The sequence below is a fragment of the Prionailurus bengalensis genome, chromosome E3, assembly GCF_016509475.1.
Source record: "Prionailurus bengalensis isolate Pbe53 chromosome E3, Fcat_Pben_1.1_paternal_pri, whole genome shotgun sequence".
Classification (NCBI taxonomy): Eukaryota; Metazoa; Chordata; class Mammalia; order Carnivora; family Felidae; genus Prionailurus; species Prionailurus bengalensis.
The window spans coordinates 39506346-39517551 of NC_057357.1; the positions used below are offsets into that span (position 1 = coordinate 39506346).

Genomic DNA, 11206 nt, shown 5'->3' on the forward strand with positions numbered 1-11206 from the left:
GCCACCTTTTCTCTTGGATGTTGTTGCTATTGTCTCAAAACTTAAATTTTTTTTTCTTTTTTTTTTTTAGTTTCTTTATCGTGAGAGAGACAGAGAGCGCAAGTGGCGGAGGGGCAGGGAGAGAATGCCAAGCAGTGTGGTCAGTGTGCAGAGCCCGACTTGGGGCTGGGACTCACAAACCAGTGAGAGCGTGACCTGAGCCAAAATCAAGAGTCCGTCACTTAACTCACTGAGCCACACAGGCGCCCCAAAACTTAAAATGTTTTCATCATTATTATACTTTCTACAAATCTTTATGCCTGCCTTTTTATTATTTTTTATTACAGTTTTTTAACGTTTATTTATTTTTGAAAGACACAGAGTGTGAGTGGGGGAGGGGCAGAGGGAGAGGGAGAGGGAGACACGCAATCCGAAGCAGGCTCCGAGCTGTCAGCACAGGGTCCGACGCGGGGCTCGAACCCCCGCCCCGTGAGATCGTGACCCGATCTCACGACTTTACTGCTTTTTCTGTTGAAACACTGAGGCTGTTCTTCTTGGAATAGCCTGCCGGCAGTGAAGTCATCGAATCGAAGGGAATAACTATTTTGAAAAGCCGAAACCGCAGACCGACACCCCGACTCACGAACGAGCTGCGCCCACCCGCGGCCCACTTCCGCACAGCCCTGACGAACAGCATTCCTCCACCACCTGCCAAGTCGGCACCGGAGAGCTGGCCTCTCCCGGTCCCGGCGTGGCTTTGATTTGCATTTACCTGATGAACGAGCCCGGACCTTTCTCAGTAAAGCCTATTAGTCAAATTGGTCTCCGTTTGGAAACACTTTCCACCGCTTACGATTCGGCATTTTTGCCTTTAAATTATGCCTCGTCGTCTCCTCCGCACCGAGCTGTGTGTGTTTCGTTTGCCTCGATGTCCCCCACAGCTGGAACGGTGTCGGGCACCGCGTGCGCTCAGAAAATACTTGCGCAATGAATGAACGAATTGGGGGTGACGCCCCCCCCTCCCCCCGCCCCCCAAGGGCCGCGGGGGTACTGAAGCGGAGAACTCGCGGCGGGGCCCCGCGCCGCAGCCCGCGGCCACCAGGGGGCAGACCCGCGCCAACCGGCAGCGCCCGGCGGGCGGGGCCGGGGACCGGGGTGCGGGAGCCAGGGGCGCGGGGGCGCCGGGGTGCCGCACACCCAGCGCGCCCCCAGCCGGCGACCCCGGCCCCCGCTCGCTCCCAGCCCACGCACGTGCCCGCTGCGCAGGCGGGGAAACGGAGGCAGGGCTCCACCTGCCGCCCGGCGTCACCCTCCGCCCCCCCCCGCCTCCCCCCCCTCCTCCGGCCGAGCCTGGTCGGGAGTGCTGACCCCGTGGCACGGCCGGGAGTGGCAGCCCCAGCCCCGACTCCGTCTCTGACGTCAGCCCCGTGCTCCAAATAACTTCCCCCGGAGCCGCTTCCGCCGCTGCCGCACGTCCCGGAGCCCGGCCCGCCGCGCCCAGGGCAGGGGCGCCCGCAGACGCTCTTCCCCGTCAGGCCTTCCCAGAAGCCGCTTCCGCCCCGCCCGCCCTGGCCCGAGGGTGCCAGGAAGACCCCCGCCCACCCCCCGCACGGCAGGAGGGTGCAGCCCCGGAGAGGGGACGGGGGGGGGGGGGGGGGGTCGGGGCCCCTCTGGGGCGCGTCTCGCCCCGGGAAAGCACCCGTGAGCCCTGGCTGGGGTCAGCTAGGGAGGGATACTTCTCCCACGTCCCGATTCCCCACCCGCTTTGTTCCACAAGCGCGGTGACCTGGACTTTTCCGCGTCCCCTTCCCTGTAAGCGTAAGCCACAGGCCTGGACTGTTTTGTTCACTGAGGCCCTGATACGAAGTAGGTGCTCAACAAATCAATGGCTGAACAGATGAATGAATGAATCAGGGAAGGTCTGGAAGGCAGGCTGTCGTCCGCTTATGTGGGGCCCGTGGTCAGCTGGGGGTGTCTGGTCAGTTACGGTTGGAATCCCAGGCCACAAGCAACCAAATGGGGCAGACACACCCTGGCCCCAAGACCCTAAGGTATTCTAGGGTGAGGGGTCTGGTCCCTTGTGGTTCAGGGGCCGGTCTGGAGGAGATTGCGTTCTGGGGCCCCTCCTTCAGGAGAGGAGCTGGATGGGCCGGGCCGACAGGTCAGGCGGCATAGCCAAGCTGACACTCACCTCCAGCATAAAACCCCACTTCATGGAGCCCTGCACCTTGAGCTGGTGCTCACGGACCTCCCATCGCCACTGCCCCCTGCACCTGGTGCCCCAGCCAGGCTGAGAGGATGAGGCGGCTGCCAGCCGTGGCCCTGCTCCTGCTGCCGCTGTGGTTTGGTGAGTACTGGATGTTGCAGGAAGTCGTCCCCCCTCCTGCCTGGAGGGGCCCCCTCTGATCTGCCTGGAGCTCCAGCCAAGTCGCCTGCTCCAGGGTCAGACCTGGGGCTGCGGCACAAGCCTCCCCTTCCTGCCCCAGCCGGGGTCCTGGGTCCAGATGTCCCACCGCGGGGAGGGGAGTGGGGAAGGCAGGAGAGGGGTGTGGGCACAGGTCCCAGAGGACCCTGAGGCCGAAACGTGGGAGGGGCTCTCCTCCCCCTGCCCCCACCTTGTCTCTGGTGCTTGTGGGCCAAGCTCTCTGTTTGCTGCTGCTTCTATTCTCAGCCTCTTTCCATCCCCCAGAGAAAGACGTGGGGCTGCCTGTGTGCAGCCTCTGAACTCCAGGCCACTGGGCTCCAAAGCCTCAGGCCACCATCTACTGGGCCGGGGCGGGGAAGGGTGGCCGAGCTGCCGCCTGAGCCTGGGAGCCCCAGGAGGCTGGTGGGGGCTCACTGGGGAGTGGGGGGCTAGGGGTGCAGGCTCTTGCTCTCACCAGGCAGGGAGAGTATGGGGAAGAATAAACATCCCTTTCCTCCCTCCCAATCCTCGGTCAGGGTCAGCAGGTGCCAGCCAGGGGCCCCCGCCCGCCAGGCCCCTTCCCACAGGGCGGGCTGCTCCCTGCCAGGGAAACCTTCCCGCATTCCTGGGCTAGCCCGGCCGGCCCGTGCCACCTCACTTCCCTGTCCTGAATTCACCTCCCAGGGCCGGGCCAGGTCATCCCAGGTGCAACTCAGCTGGGTCTCCAGGCTTCCTACCAGGGGTCAGAGGACACCGGGGTGGCGCTTCAGTGGGGAGGTCCCAGTCTCTCCAGGCTCCAGGGGGCTTCCCCACCCCTCATTGCGTGGCTGCCGCCTCCTGACTTCCTGGTACAAGGGTAACAATGTTCTTGGAGGGAGCCCGTCTTCAGTAAGGGTGTAATGCCGTGATTGCTCCTAATGGGTTGAGTAATCACGGTCATTGCCAAAGTGGAAACAGCAGCCTGCATCTGGCTCACAAACAGTTGTGACCAGGAGTTGTGGACTCTTTCAACGCCGTCCTCACCTCCGCCTCCTAGAACCTTCGGTCTCTCGCATCCTTACCAGCTGAGCCCCAACCAGCTACAGGGGCCTGGGGACCCTGGGCCCACATGAGGGGCCTGACATCTGGTGGCGCATCCAGCCCCAGACAGGGCGCCCACCCCGCAGAGCCCGGGGCCTTCACAGTACCCCTTCCGGGGCAGCCCTGCCCCCACAGCTGTTCTGTCTCTCTATACATTCCCTGAGCTCAGGCCCCCTGGATGGGGGCTCTGCCTGGACTGAGCTCCTGAGCCTATAGGTTAAGATGAGACTATGACACTACCTCTGGGGCAAGGTGGGCAGAGCTCTGTGTGACCCGGCAGGAGGATGGAGAGCTCAGGAGAGGGAGCCAGGCTTCCTAGACAGACAATGCAAGTAAGGAGGGCTGCCCGGAGGAAGCAGCATTTCACTTAAGCCTTGATCTGGATTAGGACCTGTAGGATTCGGACTTGTAACTACCGGGAGGATAGGGCCTCCAGGCAGAGGGGTGTGGGTAGCAATCACTCAGAGGTCAGAAGCTTCAGCCTGTATGAGAAGCAGTTGCATTAAGCTGGGTTGAGGAAGCCTGCAACAGCACAAGAGGGGGTCCGCCGGGGCACAGGAGCGCGTACTTGATCCTGGGTGTGGACCATGGATCAATCTGCATGTATGGGAAGGTGGCTGACTGTAGGGGAGAACCAGAAGACCCTGGAAAACTCCTCCAGGGGAGGAATGAGCCTGAAGGAACGTTGGCGCCCATGGGGACAGGGGTGAATCGGAGCATCCTGCTGTCGGGCCTTAGGAAGAGCAGTGGGTCAGGTGTTTACAGTCTAATTAAATTCTATTAATAATATAGGTGAGGGGCTACAGGGAACAGCCTTCCCAGGGAATATTTGTACTTTAAAAGGGCACCTGTTAACACGCATCGGTGAATGGAGGGTCCAGGGTCGACTTCCTGTTCCCATCACTGGGCAGGCACCACTCTTGCCTCCGCACGCCTGCCTGTGCCTGGTCAGGCCACCACCTGACCACCACTCTTGCTTTCCACCTCCTCCTGCCCCAGGCCCAGTCCCCTCCTGTCCCCTGCGCCCCCCCCCCACCATACTTCATCCGCTAAGCCTCATTCCCCACAGTAGGGAGTGCCCCACTCAGACTGGAGTGGGGGTCCTTGTAAAAATCTCCAAGGTCACAACCATTTCCTGCCCCTGTAGCCCCTCCCCTCCATGGGATTGGCTACCTCTTCTGGTCAAAGGGTCAGTCTTAGCAACAACAGCTGCCACACCCTCTAGTCTCCCCAGAAAAAACGATCCCGCAGGGAAAACGCTGAGGGCTGAAGTAGGAAGAAGCTGTCCTGAACCCCCCACCCCAGTTCTTGCCCCCAGTAAGGCAGATACGCTGGGGGCGCTGGGAGGCTGGCAGGTATTTCTGGCATGTTGCTGACATGGGGCTGGGGTCTCAAGTCTGGGGTGAGGTTCCTGTAAAGGCCAAGTAGCGGGCCCTGTGCCTGTGTCCAGAGACATGGGAGGTGATGGATCCTGGGGAGATGGGTCCCTGGAAAGTTTCTACTCTGACCCCTCTGCCTGATCCTTCACTGGGGCGGGGGAGCATGGCCCAGCGGCGTGTCTTAGGCTCCAACTGCACAACAGGAGGTGTTGGGTTCTTGGGGGTCTAGAATCTTGGGGGAACTGACCTGTGATGCTACTGGCTGGCTTCCCTCTAGTCCCCTGGAACCACAGACACCTGTGTGGCCGGGTGCCGGCTGGCTCACGTTGTAGCACTCCGCGGGTGTGAAGGTCACACAGCTCCAGCCTGCTCTGGGGGAAACTTCCAGACAGGGACAGGTGTAGGGTGTGGAGAGACAGACCCCAAGGAGCGGAAAAGAAGCCATGCTAGCCCCAGGCAGCAGAGCCAAGCCATGATGGGGGTCCCCTCACTGGCGTCTCTCCCAGCCGGCTCCTGTGTGGCAAGGAGTTTGTCTGCCCTTGCAGATATGCTTTGGGCTTGTAAACATGGCAGGGCCCCTGACCTTTCTTGCCAGCTCCCCTGTGGACTGTCCTTCTGTGTCCTCAGGAGGCTGGGTGTGGAGCAGAGGAGGTGGGCAGGGGAGAAGCAGACCTTGGCTTTGACAAAGATAGCTGATCACCCCCTTTTTTTCTCACCTCCAGGGACTCAGGGGGCAGAGGCGTCAAGCGGTAAGCATCCTAGGTCCCTGGATGGGGGGGACAGGAGTGGGAGCTTTCCTGAGAGCTGCCAAGAGTGGCCAGAGACTCATCCCACCCCTGGACACCCCCCCCCCAGAACGAGACCCAGAACCAGAGGGTGGGGCCTGGGGAATCCCAAAGTAAGGGAAAGCTGTAGCTCAGCAGAATTAGAGCCAAGACAGGAGTGGAGCAGGAGGGTCTGACCTGCAGATGGCACAGGGGCCCGCGGAGGCACGCATGGCACACAGAGAAGGAGGTCAGGGGAAAGTGAGAGCAGAGAACCCAAGGACACAGTCCGAAGACCATTCTGCTATAGCAATAGCAGAGCCCCCAGGGTCACCTCCCTGTGTGGGGCCCTTCCAACACCTGCTGTCCTCCCGGGAGCCCCTGTTTACCAGGCCCTGGGGTAAGACCCTTCCACGTGTTATCTGAACCCTCTCCACATCTCATGACCAGAGAGGGAGGTCTGATGTCACTGTTTCAGAGGTGAGGGGCAGGGGAACTTTCCCACAGCTGGGAGGGGTCTGCCTGTGTCAGAGGCTGACCGGGCACCCACGCCCCGAGGTCTCAGAGTGGGTCAAGGGCAAAGAGAGCTCTGGATTGGGCAGAAGATGAAAGACAGAGTGTGGGGTGGGGGTTGGGAACCAGAGGCGATGAAAGGGTCCCCAGCGAGCACTGCCCGGCCTTGTCCCCTAGTCTGCGGGCGTCCGAGGATGCTGAACCGGATGGTGGGTGGCCAGGACGCCCTGGAGGGCGAGTGGCCCTGGCAGGTCAGCATCCAGCGCAACGGAAGCCACTTCTGCGGGGGCAGCCTCATCACAGAGCGCTGGGTCCTCACCGCGGCGCACTGCTTTTCCAAGTGAGTCACCAGCCCCCACGCTCCCCAGCGCCTCGGGGCTCCAGCACCTCGGACAGCGCCGATGGTCCGCCCTCCCAGCGCGCGCCCGCGGTCCTGCTGGGAGGGGTCCACCCCCCACCCCTGGTGTCGCTAGCGAGGCGCTTTTCTAGGCCTGGGGCCCCGTCCCTGCAATGCTGGCAGGCTCATCCCACATCCTGGCCCTCCTCCCTGGCCCCCTCCCACACCTCCAATCCAGGACACTCCCCTTCCGACTGGGATTCCGGTTACAGAGGAGTCCGCGGGCTGGAACAGAATGTCCCTTCCTCCTCCTCAGCCTAAGGTCACCCATACCACCCTACTATGAGCCACCTGGTCCCAGACCTTCAGGGTTTCCTGAGCATCTTGGCTCTTGCCTCACCGCAGGGCTCAAATTCTTTTACAGCCTTGCATCTTACGTTCAGAAACGTGGGCTCAGAGCGAGTAGGTCGCTGGCCCAAGGCTCACAGGCATGGCCAGGCCCAGCCCCCAGATGTACCCTGTGGGTGACATCTCTTTCAACCCTTTCAGGTAGGGACTGTTACTGGCCGCATTTTACAGATGAGGAAACTGAGTCACAGAGAACTTGCTAGGTTCCTTGCCCAAGGTCATCTGGCTGGCCAAGGGCGGAGCTGGGAATTAAAGTCAGGAATTAGCTGCTTCAGCTTCTACACCCTTAACCCCTCACCTCCCTGCTAGAGGAGAAACAACTCCAGCCCCTCCCTATTTTGATTCTCTATTAAACCTCCCCTCTCTTCTAAACCCTAGAGGGGCGGTCTCACACCAGCTCTCTTTCTTTCCCATCAGCACCTCCGAGACATCCCTGTACCGGGTCCTGCTTGGGGTGCGGCAACTGGTGAAGCCAGGGCCCCACGCCGTATACGCCCGGGTGAAGCGGGTTGAGAGTAACCCCCTGTACCAGGGCATGGCCTCCAGTGCTGACGTGGCCCTGGTGGAGCTGGAAGCACCTGTGACCTTCTCCAATTATATCCTCCCCGTGTGCATGCCTGACCCCTCGGTCGTCTTTGAGGCGGGCATGAACTGCTGGGTCACCGGTTGGGGCAGCCCCAGTGAGGAAGGTAAGGGCGCAGAGCCGGGAGAGAATGGGGGACATTCTGTTGATACTGGTACACGTGGATCTCTCCTCAGACGGGCGGAGGGGGTAAGGGAAAGCCACGGGGAGCGGGGAGCCGGGGGACAGAAAGAGCCGAGGGCCATGGGGTCCCGGGTAAGACTGTGCCCTGAACTGCAGGCTGATTCCCCCCCTCCCCAGACCGCCTGCCCAACCCGAGGGTCCTGCAGAAGCTCGCTGTGCCCATCATCGACACACCCACGTGCAACTTGCTCTATAGCAAAGATGCCGAGTCGGGCTTCCAGCCCAAAACCATCAAGGACGACATGTTGTGTGCTGGCTTTGCCGAGGGCAAGAAGGACGCCTGCAAGGTAGGGGCTGCGGTGGGCCCTGCCGGGGCTGAGCCCTGCTCCCTAGGCCCATGTCCAGCTGGGAGCCGGCCTGGCTGGGAGGAGGAGCCCCCCCGTAGGTGGGGCCACGGCCCAGACCAGAGCTTGGCATCCCTTCAGTGGGGTCCTGCGGGGGGGGGGGTCCTCCCCTCCTGCATCCCAGCAGTGGGGTCCTACTCCCGGACCCCACCCAGCACAGTCGGCATACTGGTCTGCAGTGGGGCCCAGGAACCTGCACTTTCAACAAGCCCCTCCAAGGTTAAATCAGGGCAGTCTGGGGGTGCTAGAGAAATGGGCACCTCAGGCTATAAAGGGAAGGACCGGCCGGCGGGTAGCAGCGGTGGGGGTGCTGGGCAGGGACACTCCTACAGGAGCTGAGGAGAGGGACGAAGGGAGGAGTGTGTGTGCACCTGCAGAGGCAGGCTCTGGGGGCCACTGTAGGCTCTGACAAGGCCCCTGCTTCCCCCACAGGGCGACTCGGGCGGCCCGCTCGTGTGCCTGGTGGCCCAGTCATGGCTGCAGGCTGGGGTGATCAGTTGGGGCGAGGGCTGCGCCCGCCGGAACCGCCCAGGTGTCTACATCCGGGTCACCTCCCACTACGACTGGATCCATCGGATCATTCCAGAATTACAGTTCCAACAGGCTAGGTCGGGTGGCCAGAAGCGGGGGCCCCGGGACCAGCAGCCCCTCGCTCTGAACTCTGCGCCCTGCCTGGCGGCCCATGTGGCCCTCTTGGCCCTTGTGGCCCTGCTCACCCTCCTCTGAGCCCTGGGGCCCACGGTGTACATTTGTAAATAGCGCTCCCGTTCTTTCCTGTCAAATACCCGGTTATTTTTTATTTATGTTCATCCTCCAATAAAAACAAAACCCAACCTCAGTGCCGGCTGCCCTTTGGTCCCTCAGGGGAGGGAGATGGGTTGAGGCACACCGGACACCTGTCCCTGGACCCCCTCACAGGCAGCTCCCCCGCTCCCACCACTGCCTCACCGTCTTTACCAACATGGTCCTCGCCATGAGAATCATTGAGGGGCGCCCTGGGGGCAGCAATAGATACCAGCAGGAAAAATGGAGCCCAGTGGAGGGTCCTAAAGGAGGTAGGCTAGGTGGGCCTTGGGAGATCACGGCCCCCCCCACTGCCTGTCTGAATCACCCCAAGTCCACACACTGCAAGGGCAGTCAGAGCTGTGCCAGGTATCACACAGGAGGCCTGGCCATTCCAGGGCAGGAACATCAGAAGGACAGGCCCTCCTGCCCAAGCCCAGGCCCGTCCCCACTTCCTTCCTCCTACAGGACCCAGGGTTCAGGCCACACTAGCTGGGGTCGTCAGTGCTTTTGTGCACGACCCCCGGGAGCTCAGAAGTGAGCCAGAACCCCTCACCAGCCCCCAGGACTCTGCAGCCCACCCCTCCTTCCTGGCTGCCCTCTTGTGGCCTATCACCACCAGGAATCCAGCACAAAAGGTCTCCAGAGCTTGGGTCCCCAGCTGGCTCCGGCCCTGCTCAGGCCCGCCCCAGGCTGCCCTGGGGAGATAGCCTCAAGTTAGCAGCCCGGCCCAGGTGCGTCCACAGCAGGGCCCCCTGGTAGCCAGATGGTCAGCTCCCTCACGTGGGCCGATTCCTGAAAGGTACCTGCACTTGCCTGTGAGCTCGGCGGCCATCGGCTGAACGGGACACCTAGGAAGGCAGGGCCAGGTGTCCTGCTGCCCTGCGCACACACGTGCACACTCATGCAGATGCGCACACAACCCCCTGCAGACATACCAGTGTGCACACCCAAGCACGTGCATGCACACACGCTTGCTGGCGCACACACGGGGACGGCTTGCCTGGGCCTGGTGCCGGGAAGAAAGCAGACCTGGATATTTATGGAATGAATCAATAACCACTTAGCAAGCACCTGCTGGGGACCGGCCCTGGGGACAGAGTGGGAACAAACACCAATCCCCCTCCGTGCTCCACTTTGTCTGGGCGCGTCCCTGCCGAGCAGCAGGAAGGATGAGGAGAGGCCCCGGCTGGGCTCACACAGCCCCCACCTCCCTGCTAACTGCTCAGTGGCCCTCTAGGGACCAGGGCATTTGCGAGCTCCTTCTCCAGAGCAGATGGGCTACACATCCCTTGGGGAGGAGCAGCAGGTGCACTGAGGTCCCAGCAGGGTTGGGGCGACAGGAACCAGGCTGTAGGTGTCCTGAGGGCGGCCCTAGGGACAAGGTCTGGGTCGTCCTGGCTGGGGGCAGGGGCTGGCCTGCGCCCTGCAGCCTGGGAGACAGGCCTGGGTGAACCCACCACCCCACTCTGGGGGTGGAAGCCTCACGCCCCGTGCGGAGTGGAGGTGGGGTTGCTGCTTCAAAGTTAACTGGCCCCTGGAGGCCCCTGTGCTGTCTCTGTACTGAGAGGCCGGGATGGAAGGGAGTGTGGAGACAGGCAAAGACCAGCTCCCTTCCAAGTAGGACGGGCCACCTCACCTCTGCCTCCTCTAGCAAGCTGTTCCAGCTTTCTGGGGCCCGGGGACCCCTTCACTCTCCTGCCTCTGCGACAGGGCGGGGTCTGGTCAGGATCCTCTGGGGCTAACAGGGAGGAGGGCCACAGACGCCAGGATGGCCTAGCCACCCCCGTGACACCCCACCCAGTTGGGCTGGGAGGGCGAGCCTGGGGGTTCCTGGGTGGGACAGTGGCTAGCATGTGACCCTAGGGCACAGTCCCCACCCTCTGGACTCCCCACACTCCGGGCCACCCAGCCCCGGGGGCAGACATTCGAAAAGAGTGGAAGAGAAAACACTGGCGGAGATGAGGATTTAAAGGGAGAGCCGAGTTATTTGTGCAGGTCACATCCAGAGAACCTGCCTGTTGTCACGGACCGTCTCCCATCCCGGGCGGGCAGGGGACAGCTCACACACGACTCGTCACGTTGCCGCGAGTTGTGCCTCAGAGCCACCTGCCAGGGGGTGGACGGTGGGACCAGGGCCCCGGCAGGTGCAGGAAGAACACCTCAGAGAGCGGCTGGCACCAACACAGAACCTGTCCCCCTACCCAGGCTGGGGCCGGTGCCCGCAATGAAATACCCACCTTGAGGCAACACAGGGAGGAGGGGGCCAACCAACGCTCAGCTGCAGTCCAGCATGGAGATCCACACCCCTGCGCGCATGATGACCGCCCTGGGGGAGCCCCAGGAAGGGCCACGGCCCTGAGGTCACAGGACTGGCTCTGCACCCCGAACTGAGCCCCAGACCCTGGAGCATCTGTGCATGGGCAGGAGTCCACCCAGAGTTCAGGTG

The 11206-nt window shown here is 62.2% G+C and overlaps 1 protein-coding gene across 1 annotated transcript; it reads left to right on the plus strand.

Annotated features, from left to right (window-relative positions):
• Positions 1-1384: 1384 nt before the first annotated feature.
• Positions 1385-8812, plus strand: LOC122471795 (serine protease 27-like). The gene is made up of 6 exons (XM_043560866.1): positions 1385-2326; positions 5565-5591; positions 6297-6459; positions 7282-7553; positions 7748-7917; positions 8407-8812. Exons 1-6 carry the CDS (start codon positions 2278-2280, stop codon positions 8698-8700), a joined length of 975 nt encoding a protein of 324 aa, XP_043416801.1. The 5' UTR covers positions 1385-2277; the 3' UTR covers positions 8701-8812.
• The last annotated feature ends 2394 nt before the right edge of the window (positions 8813-11206 follow it).